The 23671-nt window shown below is 34.0% G+C and overlaps 1 protein-coding gene across 10 annotated transcripts in view; it reads left to right on the forward strand.

The window, feature by feature from the left end:
- Positions 1–23671, forward strand: part of Dmd (dystrophin) — a 1571027-nt gene that overhangs the window by 911147 nt on the left and 636209 nt on the right. For all 10 annotated transcript variants that reach the window (XM_076918257.1, XM_076918249.1, XM_076918252.1 and 7 more), the window contains one exon: positions 5327–5559. In XM_076918257.1, coding sequence (XP_076774372.1) covers positions 5327–5559 — 233 coding nt within the window. The remainder of the gene's footprint in view (positions 1–5326; positions 5560–23671) is intronic.

Below are 23671 nucleotides of genomic sequence, written 5' to 3' on the forward strand. Positions count from 1 at the left end.
ATGGCTATGATTTGTTTTATAAACAATACAAAATAAAAAACAACCATGAAAAGATGATTAAGAACAAATGTACATTGTTGGAGAGACGTCAAGCTTGTATAGCCATTATAAAAAATAATAGAGAATTTCCTGACCAAAAAAAAAAGATAAAATACGCCAGAGACAGGCATTAGCCAGTAAAGTGCCTGTTCTGCAAGCATCAGGACTTGAGTTCAGATCCTTGGCACCAAGAATAGAAGCCAGACATCCACTGTGTTCTTGAAATTTGACTGCTAAGGCAGTAGACAGAGAAAGATCCTTGGAGCTTGCTGCTCAACCAGTATAGTCAAAAGAGAGATGGAAGAAGACATGTCCAACATACATTGACATCTGACTTTTACATGTGTCTGTTCACAGGTTATGCCCCCCCCCACATATACATATGCACATGCAAAGCTGAAAATAGAATAACATAATTCAACAAGAGGTTTATATTGAAGAAAAAACTTAAGTTACTATATCACAGAGACAAGTATAATCCTATGTTCAGTGCAGTACTAGTAACTATGGCCTAAAAAATGGAACCGACCTAGTAACTATTGATAGACAATGGATAAAATTGTGCTTGTATACAAATGTATATTGTTAAAGTCTAAAAATGAAAAATGTGCTGTCATTTTTGTTTTTTAAAAAGGTATTATTTTGAGAATTTCACACATTTTTTCTCTCCCTCAACTCCTCCCAGGTCCTCTACTCCTCCTTAGCCAAACAACTTTCTGTTCTTACTTAAAAAAAAAAAAAAAAAAAAAAAAAAAAAACAAAATAAAAACAGGAAAAAAGTACACAAGAAACATAGAGTCTCTGTTGTGTTGTCCAACTAATCCTGGGCATAATGCCTACCTTGAAGTGTGCTTTATCTAATATAATTGCATTGAAGAAAAATATTTCTCTCTTCTGGCATGTATCAGTTGCAAATAGCTTCTTGGTTAGGGGTGGGACTTTCTGCCCACTTCTCCTTCTCTCTGCTAGAATTTTGTTTAGCTTGAGCTTTCTGTAGACCTTAAGTACACTAACACAGTTGCTGTGAGTTCATATGTACATCTCCTCCACTGTGCCTAGAAAACTCTGTTTCCTTAGAGCCATGCACCTCTTACAACTCTTAAAATATTTCTGCCTTCTCTTCCACAAAGATCCTTGATCCTTAAAGGGTGAAGTATAATGAAAATATTCCATTTGAGACTGAGTGCTTTAAAATCACTTACTTGATTTCTATGCAATGCCCAGTTATGGGTCTCAGTGTTAATTACCATCTTTCTTCTCTGATGAGGGAGCATCAACTTATTTGTTACTAGTTGGATTGAAAGCTTACACTGCCAGTATAGAAAATCAGTGTAGAGTTGCCTTCCTTGAAAAGCTATAAATTAATCTACCACAAGATAGAGCATATGCTGAAAGGACACCATGTCTTACTACAAAGGTACTTGCTCTTCTGTGTTCACAAAGCCAGGAATTGAAAGCAGCCTGGATGTTCACTAACAAATGAATAGCTAATGAAAATTTAGCACACATACATGTTGGAATGTTATTTAGATGTTAAATAAAAATAAAATTTGTATGTAAATTGATGGAGCTAGGAAAAAAAAGTCTCCTGGAGTGGGGTAACCCAGACCCAAAAAGATGAACATTTCACGTGAGTATTAGCATTTTAGCATTTAAGCTTTAGATATCTGTATTTCATTTAGAACATCCATAAAGATGCTAACATTTACCACAACTTGGATGAACCTGGAATGCATTATACAAAGTTAAATAAGCCACATGGAGGAAACTATTGAATGATAACATGTGCATGTTGAATCTTTTAAAATTAAATATGTGATGGTAGAGAACAAACCAAGGCAGAGGAATGAAAAATGAGAGAAATGGGAGATGCAGCTCAAATGATGCAAAGTAAAAGGGTCTACTTCCAATTTGGCAAGATGGACTATACAACATGAAGACTATAATAATACATGTGTGACATTTTATTGCAATTAGGATTGCTTAAATAAGAAAATATTCAGTGCTACAAGATGTGTATGATCAGAGAGTGTCTTATGGAGGTGTTTGGTTGTTGTTATTGTTGTTATATACTTATCCTGATTCTCCCAAACAAAACACATTTAACTTTTATATTTGAAGAGGCAATGAAATTCTGTGTGGAAATGGAAAAGAACAGATTAAAGGAAGAGCAGATCATGTGAATAGACACAACAGTGTCTAATGACCGGTGATAATTGGATGATACAGACTCAGGTGTAGAGGAACACAAGCATATTTGAGGAGGGATCTGAGGCTGCAGTGCCAAGTTAGTTTCAGAATATTAATTCTAGAACATGATGCGACTATAGAACCAATAAACACTGGTAAGGGAACAAATGAATGAAGACAGCCTGTGAGAGTAGGTTTTCTCCTTTGGCCATGTGGGTTCCAGGGATCAAACTGAGGTAATGAGTCTCAGTGAGAAGTGCCTTTAGTCATTGAAATGTCTCACTGACTTTCATTTGATCTAGTTTCAAAAGGATAAAAAAATGTAGACAGAGCCACTAGTTGGAGTAGGCAATGGAGGGTCAAATACAAATATGAGAAAATAAAACTAGTCATTCCAGTTGCTGCACCTCCTCACGTTTGTGATCAAAGGATGAAAAAAAGCTAGAAAATGAAAACCACCTTGGTTCAGAAATTGCATTAACAGAAACATTTGAAGTCTAGTTTGTTGGGATTAAACACTTATTCTGCCATATCTTAGCTATATAACCCTAGGTGAATTATTTAAATCCTCTTGAGTTTCAGCTATACCACATGCCTATGTTAATACATCTATCTCTATTATGAATAGCTGGCCTGACCATTTATTCGAACACAGCATTGGATAGGTAATCTCTATTATTCTAAGCATGATGAGGTAAGGTACTCTAGTATTGCTTCTAATCTGGTGACATTGCTAACTTATGGAATTGACATGGGGGTTAATGTTATAACACACAATAAATCAAATTCTAATTTTTTAAACAATTACTTTATATGTCATATGAGATTGTTTTCTCTATACTTTCCTTTGCTATTGCAGATTTAGAAGTCATGTAACACATGCACATACAAATTAAAATATAGTAAATATTTTTTAACAAATAGGTAAACTAATCTAAATAGCAAAAAAATTAGACATACTCTACATTTACCCTTCCAGAAACTTATACGGAGTGTGGAGATGATCACTCTAAGTAGAAAAGTTATATGCAAGTTATAGCTGCAGAAAAAGTAATAGGGAGGGAGGGAGGTAGAGATCAGAGAGAAAGGAAAGAGATAGAGAGAGATTTCTTCAGATATGTGACACCTAATGGAATACACATCTTCCAGTATATCATCCTATAGCCATGCAAATACTGACAGTACAGATGAACTCTGTGTTTTGTAGCAGTTAACATTGGAAAGGAACAATGATTAAGGATTGAGGAGAAGAAATAGAAATAGAAGATGTCAATGTTGTCCATGGTTTTGAATCTACCTACTGATCAGCCGTGTATTTTTACAGTTATATTTTAATTTTAATTTTCTATTTTCAACTCTACCTATACATAGTTTTCAAGAATCCAACTCTTTAGCTGGGATTCCCTTTATGATTCTAGACTTAATATGCAATTGGGGAAGCATGTGCAAGGGTACAAACAACTCTGTACTATAATCACAAGATGATAGTTCTTCAGATTGGGGTTCTTTCTTTACAGAAATGCCCTCTTAGCAGTGAGATGACTTTGAAAGAGAATATTTCTTCATTTCTTCAGTGTTAGTTTTTCATTTCAATTCTGACCTTTCCAACACATTTCATTCTGCCTTACTCTTCTATATGTGGAAGTGTTGGTTGTTCCTGGAAGGTTAGAAAGAAAAGAAGCATCCCTTCATCTCTCCAATCTTTTTAATGATAAGACCACCTAAAAATAGGAACAGTAATGTATGAGATGAGTAAATTGTCACCGCAGAATATACATGTGCAGATCTTTATTTTTATATTCCTTAAAAAGCTCCCATGAGTGGACACTCCTATGAGATCTTTCACTGAGATGCCCTTTTTAGCTTTGTCAGAATGCTTCCCTACTGAGCCACATCGTCCAGGGTTTCATTGCTGCTGGCATCTGTTGTCACGCTTGTCTATAAAGCAGATTAACTGTTGCTTCCTTTTGTCACTGACTTCTGATCACCCCCCTGTGTGTTGTTTCTAGACTTCTTTTCGTACCAGAAAATTCGACTGGGCATTCTTCAGTCCATAGAGAGCAGCACACAGACTGCAGATTGAGTTTCCCCCAATTTTCCACATTTTCAATCTTTATCTTGCACTTGTGACCCTATTTTTAAAAGTATTTTTTAATCAACCTTGTTTTTATAAGATGGTAATGCTTAACATTAACGTCTAGATATTAGCATTTTCCTAATAGTGTGATGATGATGATAATGATGATGATGATTAGGATCATGACAATGACAACAATAATAATGTTCTGTGGCATTTCTGTGTACATTGCTTGCATTATCATTGAGTTTGCACAACGCTCCCTGTGACATTTCTTCACTTACTGGGAAGAAAAGCTGAAGCTTAGAGAGGTTGAATAACTTAAGCAAGGTCTCAGAGTTCCTAAGGCAGGCAGCAGGATTCTTAACCCATGTGCCTCACCCTAAGACTTCATATGTTACCCATTAAAGTATTCAACACTATTAACTTTAATTTAGAATTTAATGACCATGAAATTGCGTTTCATATACAAAAGAAAAGCTTAACTACCTCTCAGTTTTCAAAAACAATATGCTTTGCTTTTTCTGCACTATTATCTACTTTATTACCAAAATAGAAGTTAAAATGTGAAGTTTTTCCACTGAAAGATACAGAGAGATTCTTTCTATTGCATATATTCTTATTCAAGGAAATCAGTAGTCACAAATAAGACATTATACAATCTGTAGTTTTCCTTTTTATTCCTTGGATGAACACTATATAGATAAATCTTACCTAGAAATGCCTCAATATCTGTGCTTACAAACTTCACACTCTATGATTTTTACTGAAAACTATTAAAATCATTTGTTAAGGTATAGATATAAGATAAAATATCTTTAGAGATTATTAAACATGTTTGAATGTTCTATGGTGTACTGCCTTATCAACTATACACATTGTTAAATAGTTTGTCAGAAATCTTACTTCAAACTGTTACTTCTAAATTAATATTCATTGATTGTTACTATAATTGGCTCTTTTGCTTGTGTTTCTCATATTTCTTTTTTTTCTTATTTTCCTTTCTTTCAAAAACACTAGCTGCTAGTCAGACTGTTACTCTAGTGACACAACCTGTGGTTACCAAGGAAACTCTCATCTCCAAACTAGAGATGCCATCTTCTTTGCTGTTGGAGGTACCTGCACTGGCAGACTTCAACCGAGTTTGGACAGAACTTACAGACTGGCTGTCTCTCCTTGATCGAGTTATAAAATCACAGAGGGTGATGGTGGGTGATCTGGAAGACATCAATGAAATGATCATCAAACAGAAGGTACGGAAAAAAACAGTAATATTCAGTCTGTCAAAGATTTTTCTTTACAAGGTATATTTTCACTTGCCACTTACTTCTTCTTTATGACTTGCTAACAGGATTTAGGCTACTTTTCTCTGTTAATGAACATACTACCCACTCTACTCTGGTCAACCTAAATACAATCAAGGCATAATTAATGTTATTATCTGAAGCAATCATAATACAAAAGGGATAAAAAGTTAGGGTGAAACACATAAAACTAACACGTATAGGTGGCTCACTTAAATTCAGTAAATAACTGTTTTTAAATTGTCTTTGATACAAAATAATTAGCTCAATTGAGCTGATTTCATTTAGACTGTTTGTTTTGGCAGTATGCAGCCATAACATATTACAGAGACAAAGATAATAATCTGGGATTTGTTTATTATCTACTCTTCTGAGTTGTCTGTGCCAGTTTTCCGCCTCAAGTAATAAGGATAATAGAGAGTTAGGAATAAATAAGACAAGCAAGAAAATGTAACTTCTTTTAAATAGCCTGATCTCAATATTAGGCTTTATGCCTCACAATAGCCAAATAAACACATTTTAATAATGCATCTCATTTCTCACCCTCATTGAAATCCATTGGTTGAAATTATCTGATCAACAAGAACCTCAAGAATTTTTTGCTATAAATGTGGTTTACCTAGATGCTACAAATATAATATGTAGAGTTTTTGGTTTTTATATTTTTCATGCAAAAGAAAACTAATTTTGAAAGTTTTATACATTGTAGTCATTTAACTTGTTAAAAAATTGAAGAATATCTTAAAAAACAATAAGTTATACTGAAAATCTGTCTTAGGGTTTTATTACTGTGAATAGACACTATGATCATGGCAAATCTTATAAAGGAAAACATTTGATTAGGGCTGGCTTACTGTTCAGAGATTCAGTCCATTATCAACATGGTGGGAAACATAACATTGTTCAGGCAAACTTGGTGCTGGAGAAGGAGCTGAGAGTTCTACATTTTGATCTGCAAACAGTGGAAGAAGACTGCTACTCTAGATGTAACTTGAGTATAGGAGAACTCAAAGTCTGGCCCTACAGTAAGCCAGTTCTTCCAACAAGGTCACACCTCCAAATAGTGCCAGTCCCTATAGGCCTAGCATTCAAGTATGTGAGCCTATGGCAGGCATTCCTATTCAAACTACCAAAATGTGCTTGAATGTTACAGGATTTTTTTCTTTCTTCCTTTCTTTCTTTTTTGATTTTGAAAGTCAATGAAGAAGTAAGTCAGAGCTATGGGTCCTATAGCAATTTGATAGCATCAGTAGCAATAGAATGATTTTGATGCTTCAATAACAAGTAACATTTAAACCACCTTGAAGCTGATGTGTTGGATAGTGATCATAGGAAGATTTGAGTTCAAGGCCATCCTCTATTGTATAGAAAACCATGTCTATATCAAAAGAAAACAATTTCTTAGAGAGTATCTTGTACTCTTAAGAACCAAATGTAGTGAGCTTTTGTAGTTAATTACAACTGAAATGATTATGGTCAAGTCACTCTCCTAATCTTTCTGACCCATCCATTCACATTTCCTATATGAGGATAGATATCATATTGAAATATTTAAATATTATTTATATAAATCTTTTTATACTTTTTATAAAATGTATAAAAATACATAGCCACATTTATTTTTTCTGGAAAGTATGTGGAGCTCATACATGCCCCATCAATCTAGTAGATACCAGAAGTGTTCTGATTCTCATATGAATCTTAAACCTGTGTTCCTCATTCCTATGTATTTAATCTGTAGTAATAACTGTAACTCTACTCAGCATTTACTGATGTACATAGTCTAGGTCATGGACTTTGCTGATCATTCTACATTTGTAGTGGAATGATGCAGAAATATCATCTTATCAACACTTATAGCAACATAACAGCACTTCTAGGAATATCATTTACTAGAGGAGACAGACTGTTATAATTCTTAAAGTGTAGGCTGTGGATCTTTGGCTCCAGTCTCAAAGCTGTAAAATTTTGGATGAGATATTCCATCTTACTAAATTTCAGATTGCCTATCTATAGGATGTAGACTTAACTATGAGCCTTGCAGGTCTGTGAGAATTGTATAGTGTGCTGTAGTAAAGTTTTCTTCCTTACATTGCTTACTGTGAGTACTCAACCAATGTTAGGAATTAATACTTGGTTCCATGGCAATCCCTAGAAAGTTATATACTCATAGTACTTAAATCATCTTCCTAACACTATAGCTTCATACAAAAGTCTGTTTGTTATGGTCATGGACAAGAGATGGTCTAGTCATTTGTAATAGGTTTGCAAACCCAAAATTTGGAGAAGAGATAGACATACAGAGTTCTCAGGATGAATTAGTCTTTTACAGAATATCTTAACTCAGTATGCTTCAAAATATATATATAAATACAGTTCCAAACTAAAATAAAAAATAAATTAATATATTACTCAAGAGTAATACTTACGGCCACAAAGATTATATATATATATATATATATATATATATATATATATATATATTCTAGGAAAATAGTTCTCTTGGTAAACTACTTTCTGGGCAAGTGTGAGGCACTGGATTTGCATCTTTAGCAACACATTTTAAAAGGCAGCCATGATGGTGCACATCTATAATTTCAACACTGAAGATCGGAGCCAGGATGCCTGGGCCTTTGTAGCCAGGCAGTTTAGCTGACATGGTGAACTCCTGTTTCTGTGAGAGATTCTGTTATTGCAGAATAGAAGTGTGTGTGAAGGGGGCATTAGGGAAGACTCTCCCTATTAACTTTCTCATGACAGTCTTTCTTCTTTCTCTTATAATAAAGTAATGCATAAAAACATTTTTCAACTTTTGCCTTTTATACGTTTAGTAATTTTTTTGGTTGACAAAATGCCTCTAAATCATGTGTGTGTTTACATTTATCCATTTGTCTATATATAAACACTGATACATGCACAGAAAGAAGGGGAGGGAGAGAGCATACACGTACAGAGAAAGAAAGAGAGGACAATAAGATATAAATTATGAATGATTTTATTATAAGAAATAAAGGGTTCATATATAATTTTTAAAACAAACATATCAATCTCTAATAGTTAATTATGAGAAATGAGGTAACTTTCTATTAAATGTTTTGAACTGTAATACTCTGTAGACAAACATTTATTTATATATTACTTTAATATGATTTTATTGAACCATTATCACAGTACTCATGGTATATATGAAAAACACATTTAAAAGTTTGGAATGGAAAAAATAGTAGTGTAGGGATGCAGTCTTAGTTACTATTCTACTGCAGTGAAGAGACACCATGACTAAGTCAACTCTGGTAAAGGAAAGCATTTAATTAGGGGTCTACTTACAGTTTCAAAGAGTTCATCCATTATCATCTTCATGGACAGCAGACTGGCATAGGGCTGGAAAAGTAGCTGTGAGTTTCCTATCCTGATCCATAGGTAGGGGTCATAAAGAGAAACGGGGTCCCAATGCCTATTTCCAGTGACATACTTTCTCTAACAAGGCCACACCTACTCTAACAACATCGCATCTCCTAATCATTCCAATCAGTCTACCAACTGAAAACCAAACATTCAAATAAATAAATGAGCCTACAGGTGCTGATCCCATTCTATCCACCAAAGATATACCTTAGAATAAGAGCTACAACATATTTAATCATGCAAAATATGCCAGTCGCTGGTCTAAACGTGCAGAGTACTTAACATTTACAATAATTCAAGAAAAATGTATGAAAACACACAATTAAATAGTGTGCCAAAGATTAAAAAAAAAAACCAAGAAGACAATGATTAGATTTAAACTCAAGGAGTCTGGTTCCAGAGTTGTAACTGTTAAGCATGGTTTTGTACTTTCCTGGATTTAGTGAGGTGATAACCTTAGGACTTATTCCACATTCCACTAAAAATGTAAAGGAAGGGAACACAATTAGGAATAAGTTCTTGAAGAAGTTAAGCCAAACACTGAAGAAGAAGTTAAAATTAATCATTTGAAATGGGGACAGCACAAACAGGAATGAATTATTCTCTACATGAAGATAGGTGAAAGCCATTTGTTGAAGAAGTTGTTATTTGATGTCACTGAAGTTAAAGTTGTATTGTGAAAAGAATGATAACAGTCAAATAGAGAAGATTAGGGCTGAACAAGGGTGGGTCCTTTGCCAAACTTTTCCTGACAGCCTTGACATGTGATGGCTATCCTTAAAGGACTTTACACAGGAAAATAATATCAGAAAATATAGTTTGTTTAATTGTCTGTTCGAGGTTTGTTGGGTGCAAATGACAGAAATTATTATGGGGTTCAATGAAATAATGTAAATATGAGCATTAGCATCAAGGCAAGAGAGCAGTGAGGAGAAAAGTAGAACAACCTCAACATTCCTGGACATATGCTTAACAGGAACTGCTTAAGTTTATTTATGATATATTATTGTCTTCATTTTTGTGACTGAATAAGTTACAGCCAAAGAGATGGTATAAGTGACATACTTGAGCTATACCAGTCACTTAACCAAAGAAAATGATAGAACCTTAAAAGTCCAAAGTCCTTCAGATTTAGCCTGAGATGATTTTGTATAGAGGAAATTGGGATCTGTTGACAGTAGATGAAGATAAAGATGTCGAGAAACCCATAAATAATCAATGTCCACTGTACATCTAGAGAAAGTGAAAGGACAGAGAAAATATAGTTTACTGAGAGATGATTCCCATTACATAAATAGAATTACTAACTACCTCAACTGTGAACTTTTAGCATATAAGATAACTTATATGGCATTAACCCACCTATGAATTTTCTGTAATTCTTTGATTTTGTTCTTGATAAGTGTGAATTTATTGGTGGATAATGTGAATGAAATGGGGTAAGGAGGTTCTAGTTTTAACATTGCAATTTGGAGGTAGGTTCTGATTTGTAACTGCAAAGCAACAGAAGTTACATACAGTGGTGTAACAAGATATATCATGGTCCAAAGAGAAATTTATATTAAATTTAAAATGCAGATAATAACTTAATAATTCAATAGTGTCATGTATTGGCCTCAGAAATGCTACAAGAATATAATATTTGAATATGCTAGCATTTAGTAGCTTTAGACTTTAAGCCTTAACCTTATATATTTTATACAAAGTTTTTATTCTCCTTATCATAAGTTTTTTAAGTAAATTCTTATCCTTAGTAATGATGGATAGCTAGAGTGGTGAAATATAAATAATTTTACCAAGTGAATTATAGTAAGCAAATGGAGATGAAAATTAAAATTACAACTATATTTAAAAAGTGAAATGTGGTCATTTGAAAAATTAAGCAACTCTACTGATACTATTCAAACCAGGATATAGACTCTTATGTTTCAGAAGAATAGAGATATATTATATGCAAATTAAGATGTTAAAACTGGAATTTGAATGAAACTCAACCTATTTCCTAAATGTTCAAAATAATGAAATAAATGAATTTCATGTGTAATTTAGTATCATAAAAATCTGCTTGAAAAATTATATTTTCTTTTTAAAATATGTCTAAGTATAATTGATTAGAAGCAAAGTTCTTCTAACAATAATTAATAATATCACCTTTCTTGTATAATCATAGATAAAAAGGACCGTATGTCTAGATAACTTTCCCTATAACTTATTATTCAAAATGATGGTTAGAGGACAAGAGACAACACAACAAAGCAAAGAAAAGTTTAAACTAACAAAAATAAATACAGGGAAATAAAAAATATGGCAAGAGACAAAGAAAAGAGGAATGGACAAGAAATGTAAAGAGAAAGGTCTAAGAATGAAAATTAAGGTTGCAATCAATAAATAAGATTTATGTGATATAACTGTCTTTTATGATGCTGATATCTGACACTTGGTTAAATATAGTATTTTAAAATTATTTTGTCTAGGGTTTCAGGGAAATTCATGAATAAATTTAAAACACAGCACTTATGTTGAATAAAGAGTTGAATTGCCAAAATTACTTTAGGTTTTAATAGGAACTCCACTTTAGATTTGAAAAAAATTGGCCAACCTAGACAACAGGATAATGGAACCATTCAAGATTCACTTTCAATTACATATTTACACCATTACTTAAAGAATTCCATTATCCAAAGATTAGACAATTTGGGGGGTTCAGTGTATATTGAAGGAAGAAATAATTACTTTTCTGTGTTGAAGTTTTTTTGTCAGTAAAAATCAAAATTGCCATTACTTTAAAACTTTGGCCATATCTGTATAGAAACCATTCAATCAGTGGTTCTATAACCATTTTTATATTTTTTGTTAAATACATTTATCCAAAGTTTGCCGACAAAGAATTTCTCCAGTTACTGTTCAAGTATTGGTTAAATAAAGTAGGGATATTAAAAAAAAACATTTTGGTTTAAAATAAAACTAAAACATAACAAAATGGTGTTTTGAGTTTGTTTTAGTGCCAAGATCCTGGCAGAAAAATCTATGATACACGTTTCACTACTGAACAACTGAAGACAGTTATAGACCGTTTAGTGGGTTGGCCTAAGGTGATTTACTAAATGCAATTGTCCTAACATAAATCTGGACTTTAAAAAATAGACAGTGTTTTCCTTTTGTCAGAAAAATGACAACACAATGAACTATACTCAGTTTATATCTGTGGCTATCTGAGAGATTTCATATGCTGAATAACAGGTATCTTAGGCAAGAAGATTGATTATTCAGCTCTTTGTATTTCTTTTAATGAGACAACAATCCATTCTTTGTCATCTAAGTTCATTTCTGTACAAGCTTATGAAACATCCTAACAAAGTATGCTATTGTATAGACAGAAGCTATAGTTTGCATTCTTCAAAAAAAATAATGCCATTACTCCTCTGGTAAAAGAGATTTGCAAATTTTGTGCTTCAATTATTTTCCAAAAGTGAACATGTTTCCAGTAGACAGCTTGTTTCCTGTGGATCACCGCTCTGCACGCACGCAGTTTTATTTCCTTAGCTAGTGGGAGCCAAATTCACTATGATTTTCACTGAAGGTATAAAGATATGTCTCTGTTAATATTATGATGAGGACAAAATTAGACTCCTTTTAAATATAGAAAATGACAAGTTCTAAATACACAGAAAAATGTGATTCTTATGACTTTTATTATAAGCTTTATATGAAGCCAGATATTTCAAAGTCACAAATATAAATGCATAGCTTTGTATATTTCAGTTCAGTTCATTGTGAAATTTTCTGTCAAAATATTATAGAGTTGTGCTATTTAAATGAGTTCTGATAAAGGGTAATAAAATTTTGCCTTTATTAATAGTGAAATTTAGTTATAAATTTCTTTGCTTAAGTCAAGGGTCTCTTTACAACAAATTTCTTTTTTATTTTCGAACAGGAAGTATTCTCTAACTTCTATAAACAAGCAATAGGGACAGTTTCTTGTTTTCTAATTTAGGAAGTTATTGTGTCCTAAATTTTAGTACCTGCCATGTGGGTTTTATGCTTCACCACAAGTTTAAATTCTTATGATTATTATTGACGTTATAAGTCTTAGGATGTAAGTTCTTTTTAATTTTAGTGCTAGGGCATCCAGTACTAATGTCATGTTAGGTTCATGGTTATTTTATTCCTTATACATTCTAGCAAGATTTGAAACTTCCTATTAACTGCTACATTAAAATAAAGTCAGAGACTTTAAGAAAAAACCTGAGTGAGCTATGGAAGAGTTTGGATTTCAATTTTATTTCTTTTCATGTCATAGTTAATCATTGCAAATTCAGTGGTGTAGTAGTCATATATCATTATAGACAAATATTTTGCATATTTGAACATACATTTATTTATACAGTTACTTCTGTGTGTATATATAAATATGCATACATTTCACAATTTAATAGTTCTTTATCTTTTCACAGAAAACTTTACAATGAATTGAACTAAATTATGCATTTGTATTTGTGACTTTGAAATATACAATATTGTATATCTTATTTATCTTTAATCAAATAAATATATTTTAGGCTTCCAACTAAGATAAATAGTGAGAGGAAGGAAGCTTGGGCTGCCATTCAGTGGTAGAGTACTTTCTTAATATGTAAAAGATCCTTAATTCTACCCAAACATCACATCATATATATTGGCTGCCTTTTAAGTCATATGATATGACTGTGTTTGCATTCATCTGTTATTTATTCCACACTTAATGACACAGCTCTGTGTTTCCCGTTCTTAGGCATTCAAATTAAAAAAGTCTATAAACCTTATCTTTAGAATATAATTTTTAGAGGAAGCAGAGTTAGAAAAGTATACTCAGTGCCACAAAGAAAAAAAAAGAGACTATAGTAATTTCAATCAAATATACACTAAAATAAATGATTGCATGAATCAATCATTTAATGATTATTTTCTTTTTCTAAACATGTTCCTCCTGTTCTCATATAAGATAAAGTTGATTTATATTTTTCTTCTCTTGCATCTGAATAATTTTCATGTTGCACTATGGGAATGATAATTACATTTCTGTTATGTATGAATCACTATACCTATCAGTAACTTCAGTAATTGATCAGTAATTTCTATGGCAGTCATAGTTGCTTTTATTTTATAAAATAAACAGAAGGATGGAAAGGAAGTGTTTTCATATAGTCTTTTGTGAATGTATTGCAAACAATATTTGGCTTTCAAATTATTAGGATTATTGTATTGAACTTGTAAAATAACCTCAAATATAACCCTAATAATAAACAGTTTCATATCCTCCTTGTATTTTATATTCTGCACAAACAAGTAGCATAACATGTAAGAATTACACATCTCCTATGATTTATTCAAAGAAAGAATAGAGTATGTATTCTCTATCTCAAGAATCAAAAGGGTTTGTTTGCAATTATGTATTTTTCATTTATTTATAGAATAAGCATTGCAGTGATTAATTTAATGACAATAATCAAATTATATGTATATCCAATAATAGTTTTATATATAAACCATCCAACTAGGAATAAGAAACATAAAATCTATAGAGACATTTGAAGTAAGAGAAGATATGTTAGTACTTCTTTATAGTTTTAATTTAGATGGTTTATGTTACCTATGATCATGATAAAATTTTTAAGTGGAAATTTTCTCTTTTTTAATTTTTTTTTAATTTTTTTTTATTTTTATTTTTTTTTCAAATTTTATCCCCTTACCATATTTCCCCCACCACCCAGGAACCCCTTATCCCATCCCCCCTCCTCCTGCTTCTATGAAGGTGTTTACCCACCTACCCCCAGCCACCCTTCCCACCCTCAGATTCCCCCCCCCCCCTCATTGCTCAGCCTTCAGGGTACCAATGACCTTGTCTCCCACCTATGCCCAACAAGGCCATCCTCCCCTACATATACAGCTGGAGTCATGTGTCTCTCCATATGTGCTCCTAGGCTGGTGGTTTAGACCCTGGGGAGCTCTGGCTGGTTGGTATTGTTGCTCTCCTCACGGGTCTACCAGCCCTTAAGGTTCCTTCAATTTACTCTCTAACTCCTCCATTGGGAACCTTTGATCAGATTAATGGATAGCTGTGGGTATCTGTCTCTGGGTATGTCCAACTCTGGGGGACCTCTAAGGAGACAGCCTTATCAGGCTGCTGTCAGCTTTCCCATCCTGACATCTCTATCAGCATCTATTTTTGGTGACTGCCCATGGAGTGAATACCCAGATGGAATGGTCTCCCTACAACACCCCCTTCAGATTCTGTCCCACACTTTGTGTCCATATTTGCTCCCTTGGGTATTTAGTTACTCCTTCTAAGAAAGACCTAGGCATCCTCACTTGTTCTTTCTTCTTCATGAGCTTCATGTCGTCTGATACTTTTCAATTAGTCACTGTTCTAAGTACCATGATGAATATCTTTCTCTATTCCCAGTACATACGTCATCCCTTTGTTTCATATGTCCATGCTACATCCCTGTTGGTTTTTTTATAACTATGTTGATAATCAAATCCTCTGTTGACACCGTAGTACTTATCCTCATATATACCCTCCATCCACTGACTTAAACATTTTTCTAAGGTTCAAAGGTAGTGATGCTAGCAATTTCAACATGTCAAAGTGAAGAAAAATGCTTTCTTTTATTGAAATGATGAAAGTTGTTAGTTGAAAACGAGAAGAAAAAAAAACTCAGAATGAGCTTACTATGTTTTACAGTAAGTGCAAGATCTGTAGAATTGTCAAAAAAAAAAAAAAAACACGAAATTAATTCCTGCTTTACTGTCCTGCTTTCAACAGCAATTGTGATAGCCATAATATGTGATGAGTGCTTGGTCAAGGTGGAAAAAAGCTTACTGAGCTTATGGTATCTGCAGTTTTAGGCTAACATTATGGGTCTTGGATACTGTTCCCTGTAGATAAGCAGATGACTACTAAAGGTAAACTTAGCTGAGTTTACTAAACACCACAGAAAAGAGGAAGATCTTCACTTGACTCCTTTATGATTTTATCCTAAATTATGTACTAAATTGTGTGGAGAGGGGGGGCATAATCTGTGGCAACTTTATTGAAGCAAAACTTTTTGTTATTTGGCATAGGAATTAAAAGAAAATTTCAGAGATTGATTTGAGTGTCTTTTGAGCAAGGTGACAGATATACCATACTGCCATTTTTCTATTCTTACACAAGTTTTATTTTTTGATGTTACATAATAGGTGTTAGACACTAGACAAGGATAGTTATTGGGGCCAAGTTACAGTATTTGGAGAGAATGGATGGAGGCAAGAAACTATCTGTAAAGATCATTTTCAGTTAAAAAGTTACCATTAAAAGAAAGATTATATGTTATTTAAGGATCAAGACACTTCTTAGATGAAAATCATGCAGCCATTTCAAGGTGTGAATTTCTACAAGATCCAATTATGAAGCGATCACACCAAGGACAAAGTTCATATTCCTTCAAGTTGATTGTAATGAGGAGAAATACATGGAGTAGACAAACTGTTCAGAGCATTGAACCTTTTGAGATAAATTTCTGAGTTGTCTGTAAAATATATTTTGATCATTCTAATCTTCATCTCTTAAATCAATAATGCTGTGAAAAGCTATTTTCCCCATTAACTACAGTTTCTCATGAAACTGCTCTTTTTTGCTTGACCAATTCTTTTCCGATGTTGACATTTGAATATGCTTTAACACTTGATACAAATTTAAACTTCCTTCAAAACAAGATGAAGACATATATTTTGAAAATATCTGGTATTATTTTAGCTTTATGAACACAGTAGTTTTACTTAGTAATTGGAATCCAATAATCTGTTATTGATCCATATTCATATCTATAATTTGATTGGTAAATTCAGCATGGTTTATATTTGGTCTTGTCAATGAATGAAAGTTTTGGAGAATTAAATTTGCTACATTTAGAAAAAATAATTATAAGTCTAAACACTCTAAAAGTTTTAGAAACTATAGGATTTCTTCCACTGATTAATATTCTTTATGTTTGCCTTTGACTTATTGCATGTGACAACTTACTGCAAGTGTCTTATGGAGATGGGAAATTATTACTCCAGCTAAAATAGCTACAATGATGCATCCCAGGGTTGTGAAGATACCATAAAGCTATATACCCCAATTCTTTCCCTCTACTCTCAGCCACCTTCAGAATGTGGCTTTCTTTCCAGTGTCCTAAAGACAGATATTCTGCTTGAGGGTACCATGTCTATGCTTTAAGATGAAAGAGGGAGAAAATGGGCCAACTAAGAATATCTTCAAAATGAGCTTTGCTCTTTATCTAAGGAAAGCAAAAGCTTCTGGCAGCCTCACACAGAAGTCTACCTACTCCTTACTGTCCCTAACTGCCAGAGATCCTAGAAGGATTGCGTATCTTGTTAGCATCTGTTTCTATATTGATAATTCAAAACAAGAGAATCAGTGACCTACTCTTAAAACCTACCTGTTCTGCATGTTTCTTGTTTGTGTTTTTTGTTTTGTTTTTGCTTAGTAAAAAAATAATGGGTATTAGGTAGCATACTTAACTTATGGGAAGGCATAGCTTATGCCTTCCCACATTATTTGAACTAATGAATATTTATTTTCCTTTTGACTTCATATTAATTTAGCTAAATATTCTGATTCAGTCGGTGATCTTAGTTTTCTTATTAAAAATTGCATAGAAGTAAAGGGATGATACTACTATTAATGTGTAAAGTTATACCTTTGTTATTTTACAGTACAATGCTACCTTATAGAAGTCACTAGGAGCAGTGCAAGACAGAAAAGGAAACATGCTATCTATAGATATATTTTCTCTTATTGTTTCAAGTAACATCCAAAACAATGATATATCTTGACAAAACACTATAAATCTGTATTGTCCAGTATAGTAAGCTACTAGCCACATGTGGCTATTTGAACTTCAGTTAATTAAAGTTTTAAATCACTTTATTACTAATACTGGCCACATTTCAACTGTTCAGTGTCTACCATATTAGACAACATGGATACAGAACCTTCTCTTGATTTGAGAAATTATCACTGATCACTGATTCTCAATATATCATCCATTTAAATTCATTTTATATGTCAAAGTAAAATTGAGAAGGATCAATATATCTGTTACGTCACACTTGAATATTTTTTAAGTAGACAAAGAGGGAGCAATCACTTTTACAATAACTTACATAGCATGGCAGGATCAGAAAAGGTGCATTTGCCTCAATATACATGCTGAGGGCTCACCAGATTATATAGTTTAAATTAATAAGACCTAAACACATCTGTAAAGTTTAGGGAATTATATGGACCAATCAAAAAACCAATAAGGAAAAATGAAGAAACAGTATTTCAGATAAAATATTTTAAGGACCTCGTTGGGTGGGGTTTTTGTAACATCTTTCCATTCCTCAAGACAGACCTTCTGAACTCTCACCATAAGCTGCAACACTTCGCCATCCTGGTCATTCAAGAGCAAAAGATTTTGGACTTTTCCTTCTTCCTCACTACTCATGTCAATAATAATGATTGCTTCTTGAATTTCTATTGTATCCTGCAAAGACATGGGGTATGAAAATAAAAATTTTACTATGTTCCAGTTACCAAGATTAATAAGTTCTAAAGATTGAGTGTAGTACAGAGGCCACATAGGATATTATATTACATATTTAACATTTTTTAAGGGGTAAGTCATATTAACTTTTATTGTCATACATATTACTAATAATACTAAATAATGTGAGAGAGCAGAAGACGTGGCTCAGTAGACTGCTAGCCTGGAATTCACGAAGTACTTGGTTCAGTCTCTAGCTCAAAATAAATCTGAGCGTGGAGCTATATGTCTATAAATCTGAGCAATCACTGAAGTGCTATAAGCAGGGAGATGAGAAGTTCATTGTGATTCTTAGCCCCAATAAGGAGTTTAAGGCTAACCTGTGCTCCATGAGTTTCTCTCTCTCTCTCTCTCTCTCTCTCTCTCTCTCTCTCTCTCTCTCTCTCTCTCTCTCTCTCTCTCTCAAAAAAAAAATAAAAAGTAAGAACAATTGAGAAAAATATTTGGATGTGGTATATCATATTATGTATAGATTTTAAGACATGTTTGCATATATATGTATATATACATATATGCATACACACATGAGCTAATTAAGTTGTATGCATTAAATATATATTTTCTATATCTTGATCGTGTCCCTTTGGTTTAAAAATATCTTGATAGGAAATGTGTTACTATTGCCTGTTGATAGGCTTCTGCATTATCCAAATGATACTGCTGAGTACTACAGCCATTATATATTTGTTGGTAGTCCTCACAAAAAGCTTGCAAGGCCTTTGACTTTTTTAGGGAGATCTTTTTTAGGGAGATTTTTTATGGATATATATATATATATATATATATATATATATATATATATCCATAGCAGAACAAGTTGAAAGTCTTTTTTATCTAGATTTTTTATTGGATGTTTTATTTACGTTTCAGATGTAATTCCTCCCCCCCCCAGGAATCCCCTATCCCATTCCCCCTCCTGCTTCTATGAGAATATGCCCCCACCTACCCTCGCACTCCCACCTTCCCAAACATGATTTCCCCCACACTGGGGTGTTCAGCCTTCACTGGACCAAGGACTTCCTTACCCACCTATGCCTGACATTGTCATCCTCCCATAAATATACAACTGGAGGCATGGGTCCCTCCCTATGTGCTCCCATGCTGGTGGTTTAGACCCTGGGAGCTCTGGTTAATTGGTATTGTAGCTCTCCCCATGGGTTCACAAGCTAAGTCATCTCCTTCAGCCTTCTCTCTAACTCTTCCTTTGGGGACCCTGTGATCAGTTCAATGGTTAGCTGTGAACATCCACCTCTATATATTTCAGGCTCTGGCACACCTCTAAGGAACCTGATATAGCTGTCTCCTTAGAGGTCTGCCAGTTGAAAATCTTATCAGAATGGAATATTGTTGGCGTCAGCATCCCAGTCATTCCACTTTGAAAGGAATTTATGCAAAAGAACTTGAGGAAGCACTCTGAGAATGTTATCTTAATTGTGCATGTCTCAATCACCTGGTTTCTTCTCATACATTTTTATGATATTAATTTTTCACAACTTCCACTTTTTTATTTTTATTGGTTCTTTGTGAGTTTCACATCATGTACCCTAGTCCCACTCACCTCCCTGCTCCTACCTCTCTGCTCTCTGCCCTGTAACATTACCACCAAAATAAAATTTAAAAAGAAAAAAGAAAAAGAAAGAAAATACAGCATGAAAACATCTCATTGTGGAAGCTGTAGTATGTCACCACAGTGTGTCCACATATCTTCACTTACAAATGTTCACTGCAATGAGTTAATAGTCTGATTCAAGGCCTCTGGTTTCTGCCATACCATCATTTTTGGATCTTCCAGAAGACTCCTCATGGTTACATCCTGTTGTTGTTTTGTGTCATGGAGATCCTGTAGCTTTGGATTAGCAGGACTGACCCTTTTGCTTGCTTCAATAAATCACAGATGATGTAGATTTGGGGGTCGGTCAACTCAGAGCTGGGCTAGTCAGCCCACTGTCTCTCCCATATCCAGCACTGCTTCAACTATCTCACTTAATGCGTCAGTCAGCAAGGGGGAAGATAAGCTCTCCTGTTCTTATGCCCTCAGGTCTGACTCGCCTGAACTCTTGACACAAGAGCCAGCTCTACTGTGCTGTCCAGTCAAAGTGCAGGGCCCATTCTCCAATGTGCTGCAGCAAGCAGGGTGTCAGCTCTCCCAATCTTACACCCTCAGGGTTTCCAGAATGGCTTACTTGTGCCTTTGCCAGCAGGACCAGCTGTACTGTATAGTGTGCTGCCTAGGAGAGGTGCAAGACCTGCTAAAACCAGTGAAGGGTAGGGTAGGCTTACCCACTTTCATGACCCCAGAGCCACCTTTTTCAACTGCCTTAAGTGGTGAGTGGATAGTGGGCATTACCCCTAGGCCCAAGTCACCTCACAGCAAAAAATGGAGGGGGCAGCTCTCACATCTCTACTGTGTTGCCCTGGAAAGGTGTAGCACTCTCCCTCGTGCTACAGTAGACAAGGAGCAGGGCTAGCTTTCCCATGACCCCAGGGCCAGGACTCCTGACTGCTGCAGGTGGCAAGGGGCAAGGGGTGTGTGTCTTTCATACATTTTTATTCTAAGCACTATGTCAATAACTTGTAAAGTTGTTATCAGGATAATATTTGTACTTCTTTCAGTAAAGTACGTCCCAGCATCTAAGTAACCATACCTTCTCTACAATGAATTACCTGAGAGCAAGAACTTAGTACAACATCTACAACGTGATCTTTATAAGAATAGATTGTGATATTACATAGTAATTTTAATTTAAAATATTGGCTCTTAATATCTGCATGACAGCTTTACAGAATAGCATAGAATATGGGATAGCATGTAAAGTAATCAAAAGGCCTCGATATGTTTTATTGCTTTCATGTATAATTCTAAAATCAGAACTTTTACTTATTTATATGCTGCTTAAAATGGGAAGCTTTGTCCCTCAGTGCAGTTACATAGAAGTTCATTGGGGAAATGTAAGAAAAACCATAGATTCTATTTTTTATTTTCATCCTATTTTGGAGTACCATTTTATTGCTTTCTAAAGTATATATTAATAAAGTCATATGAATGAGTTTTTCATTAATGTGGATTGATATATAGAGGTGATTTATTTAAATATTAAGTATATGTAGATAAGAAAGCATCAAAAATTATGCTTGTCAGTGTGTCAGATATTTCATTGGCCCTATAGTTATGTATACTTGATAGACTGGTTATTTTTCTCACTTCTACAACTTATGAGAAGCAACATAGGAAAACAAGGTTTATTTTGAATCATGGTATGAGAGCATAGTGCATAAAGACTGGGAAGGTTGGGCAGCAGGAACATAAAGTTGTTTGCTCACATATGGGCTGATCAGGAATCAGAGGGAAAGAACAGGAAATAGTGCCAGGCTATAACTGTTAAGATCTCAGCAATTCACATTTTCCAACAAGGCCTCACCTGCTAAAGATCCCAATATAATACCATAAACTAGAATCTTTGTAATTAAACACACAATCCTCTGGAAGCTCTTCCACATTCAAACCACAATACTTGATACTTCTGATAATTGTATTTATTGTTTTTTTCAAAAACAATATACATATATACATATTGTGAGATATGAAAGCTTTTATACCAAATAATTTGATGCTGTTGTCTCTCATTTCATTCTTTTTGAGAAAAAAAAAAACCTGTTATATAGTCCAAGATGAGCTTGATATTGTCATCTTCCTGCCTCAGCTACCTAATAGTGAATTAAAAGCATCCCTGGTTCATTTATTTTCTTTAGCGTCTCTTTATTCAGTAGCATACAACTCCCTCATATAAATCATAAAGATTGCAATTACAGATAGTCTCCCAACACTAAACTCTTTAATATATATTTTATGGACAGATGTATGCTCTACCATATTTTCCTCCTTATTATGTTGAAAACTTAGGTATCAAAGTAAAAGTTTATTAGAGTTATCCCTATCTTGAACAACTTCCTAGCTGGCTTATATATGCTTTTATAAACCCCTTAAAGAAACCTCCAATATTTAAGGCTTATAAGTATATCTTGGTATTTATCTACATATCTATATTCATTTTCTACATAGCTACATTCATTTCTCTATATCTAAATTCATTTTCTTTAAAAATAAATATATGATAATTTATTTATATTAAGAGGATATTGCATAAAGTTTAATAACTGTGATTTTCAGAATTTTGAGTGTTTAAATCATTCTGCATTTTAAAGATGCATTTTTATTTATGCACATGTTTGTATGTCTGTATGAGGTTATCCCACATGTATCTAGTTGCCTATGGAGGCTACAGGAGGGTATTAGGTTCTCTAAAGCTGGAGTTGTAAGTGGTTGAGACCCAACCAACATGTGTGCTGGGAAACCCACTTGGGGCTTTCTGGAAGAGCAGAAAGTATTTTTAACTGCTGATGCATCTCTCCAGACCCTCCTTCTGCATTTTTTATATCCAAGAACACACTTGAATATTTCATATAACGTTTAAAGATGTGACAACACATTGTCATAATAGTGGTACTTACAAGTACTTAAATATATTGATCTCAATACAAAACATTTTGTTCCCTCTTTTTCAATATTTTTATTCTTTTCTAATAACATATAGCCTATAATTCTTTTAAGATCTATGTCTTTGTTTAGATTTCTTCGTCTGTGAAGAGACAACATGACCAAAGCAACTCTGATAAGGAACAATATTTAATGGGGGCTGGCTTACAGTTTCAGAGGTTCAGTCCATTATCATCATGGCAGGATTCCTGGTAGTGTCAAGGCAGGCATAGTGCTGGGGAAGCACTGACAGTTTCTGCATCTTGATCCAACTGCAGACAAGAGAGATTGTCTCTCCCATACTGGGTAGAGCTTAAGCATAAGACCTCAAAGTCCACCCCCACACTAACACATTTCCTCCAACGAGGTCACACCTATTCTAACAAGGTTATACTTCCTAATAGTATGTCCTCACTATTAGGTCACACTTCCCTATGAGCCAAGTATTCAAACACATGAGTCTATGGAAGCCAAACCTATCCAAACCACTACAGTTAGAGTGTGT

This window comes from Arvicanthis niloticus, chromosome X (assembly GCF_011762505.2).
Source record: "Arvicanthis niloticus isolate mArvNil1 chromosome X, mArvNil1.pat.X, whole genome shotgun sequence".
In the NCBI taxonomy this organism is placed as follows: domain Eukaryota; kingdom Metazoa; phylum Chordata; class Mammalia; order Rodentia; family Muridae; genus Arvicanthis; species Arvicanthis niloticus.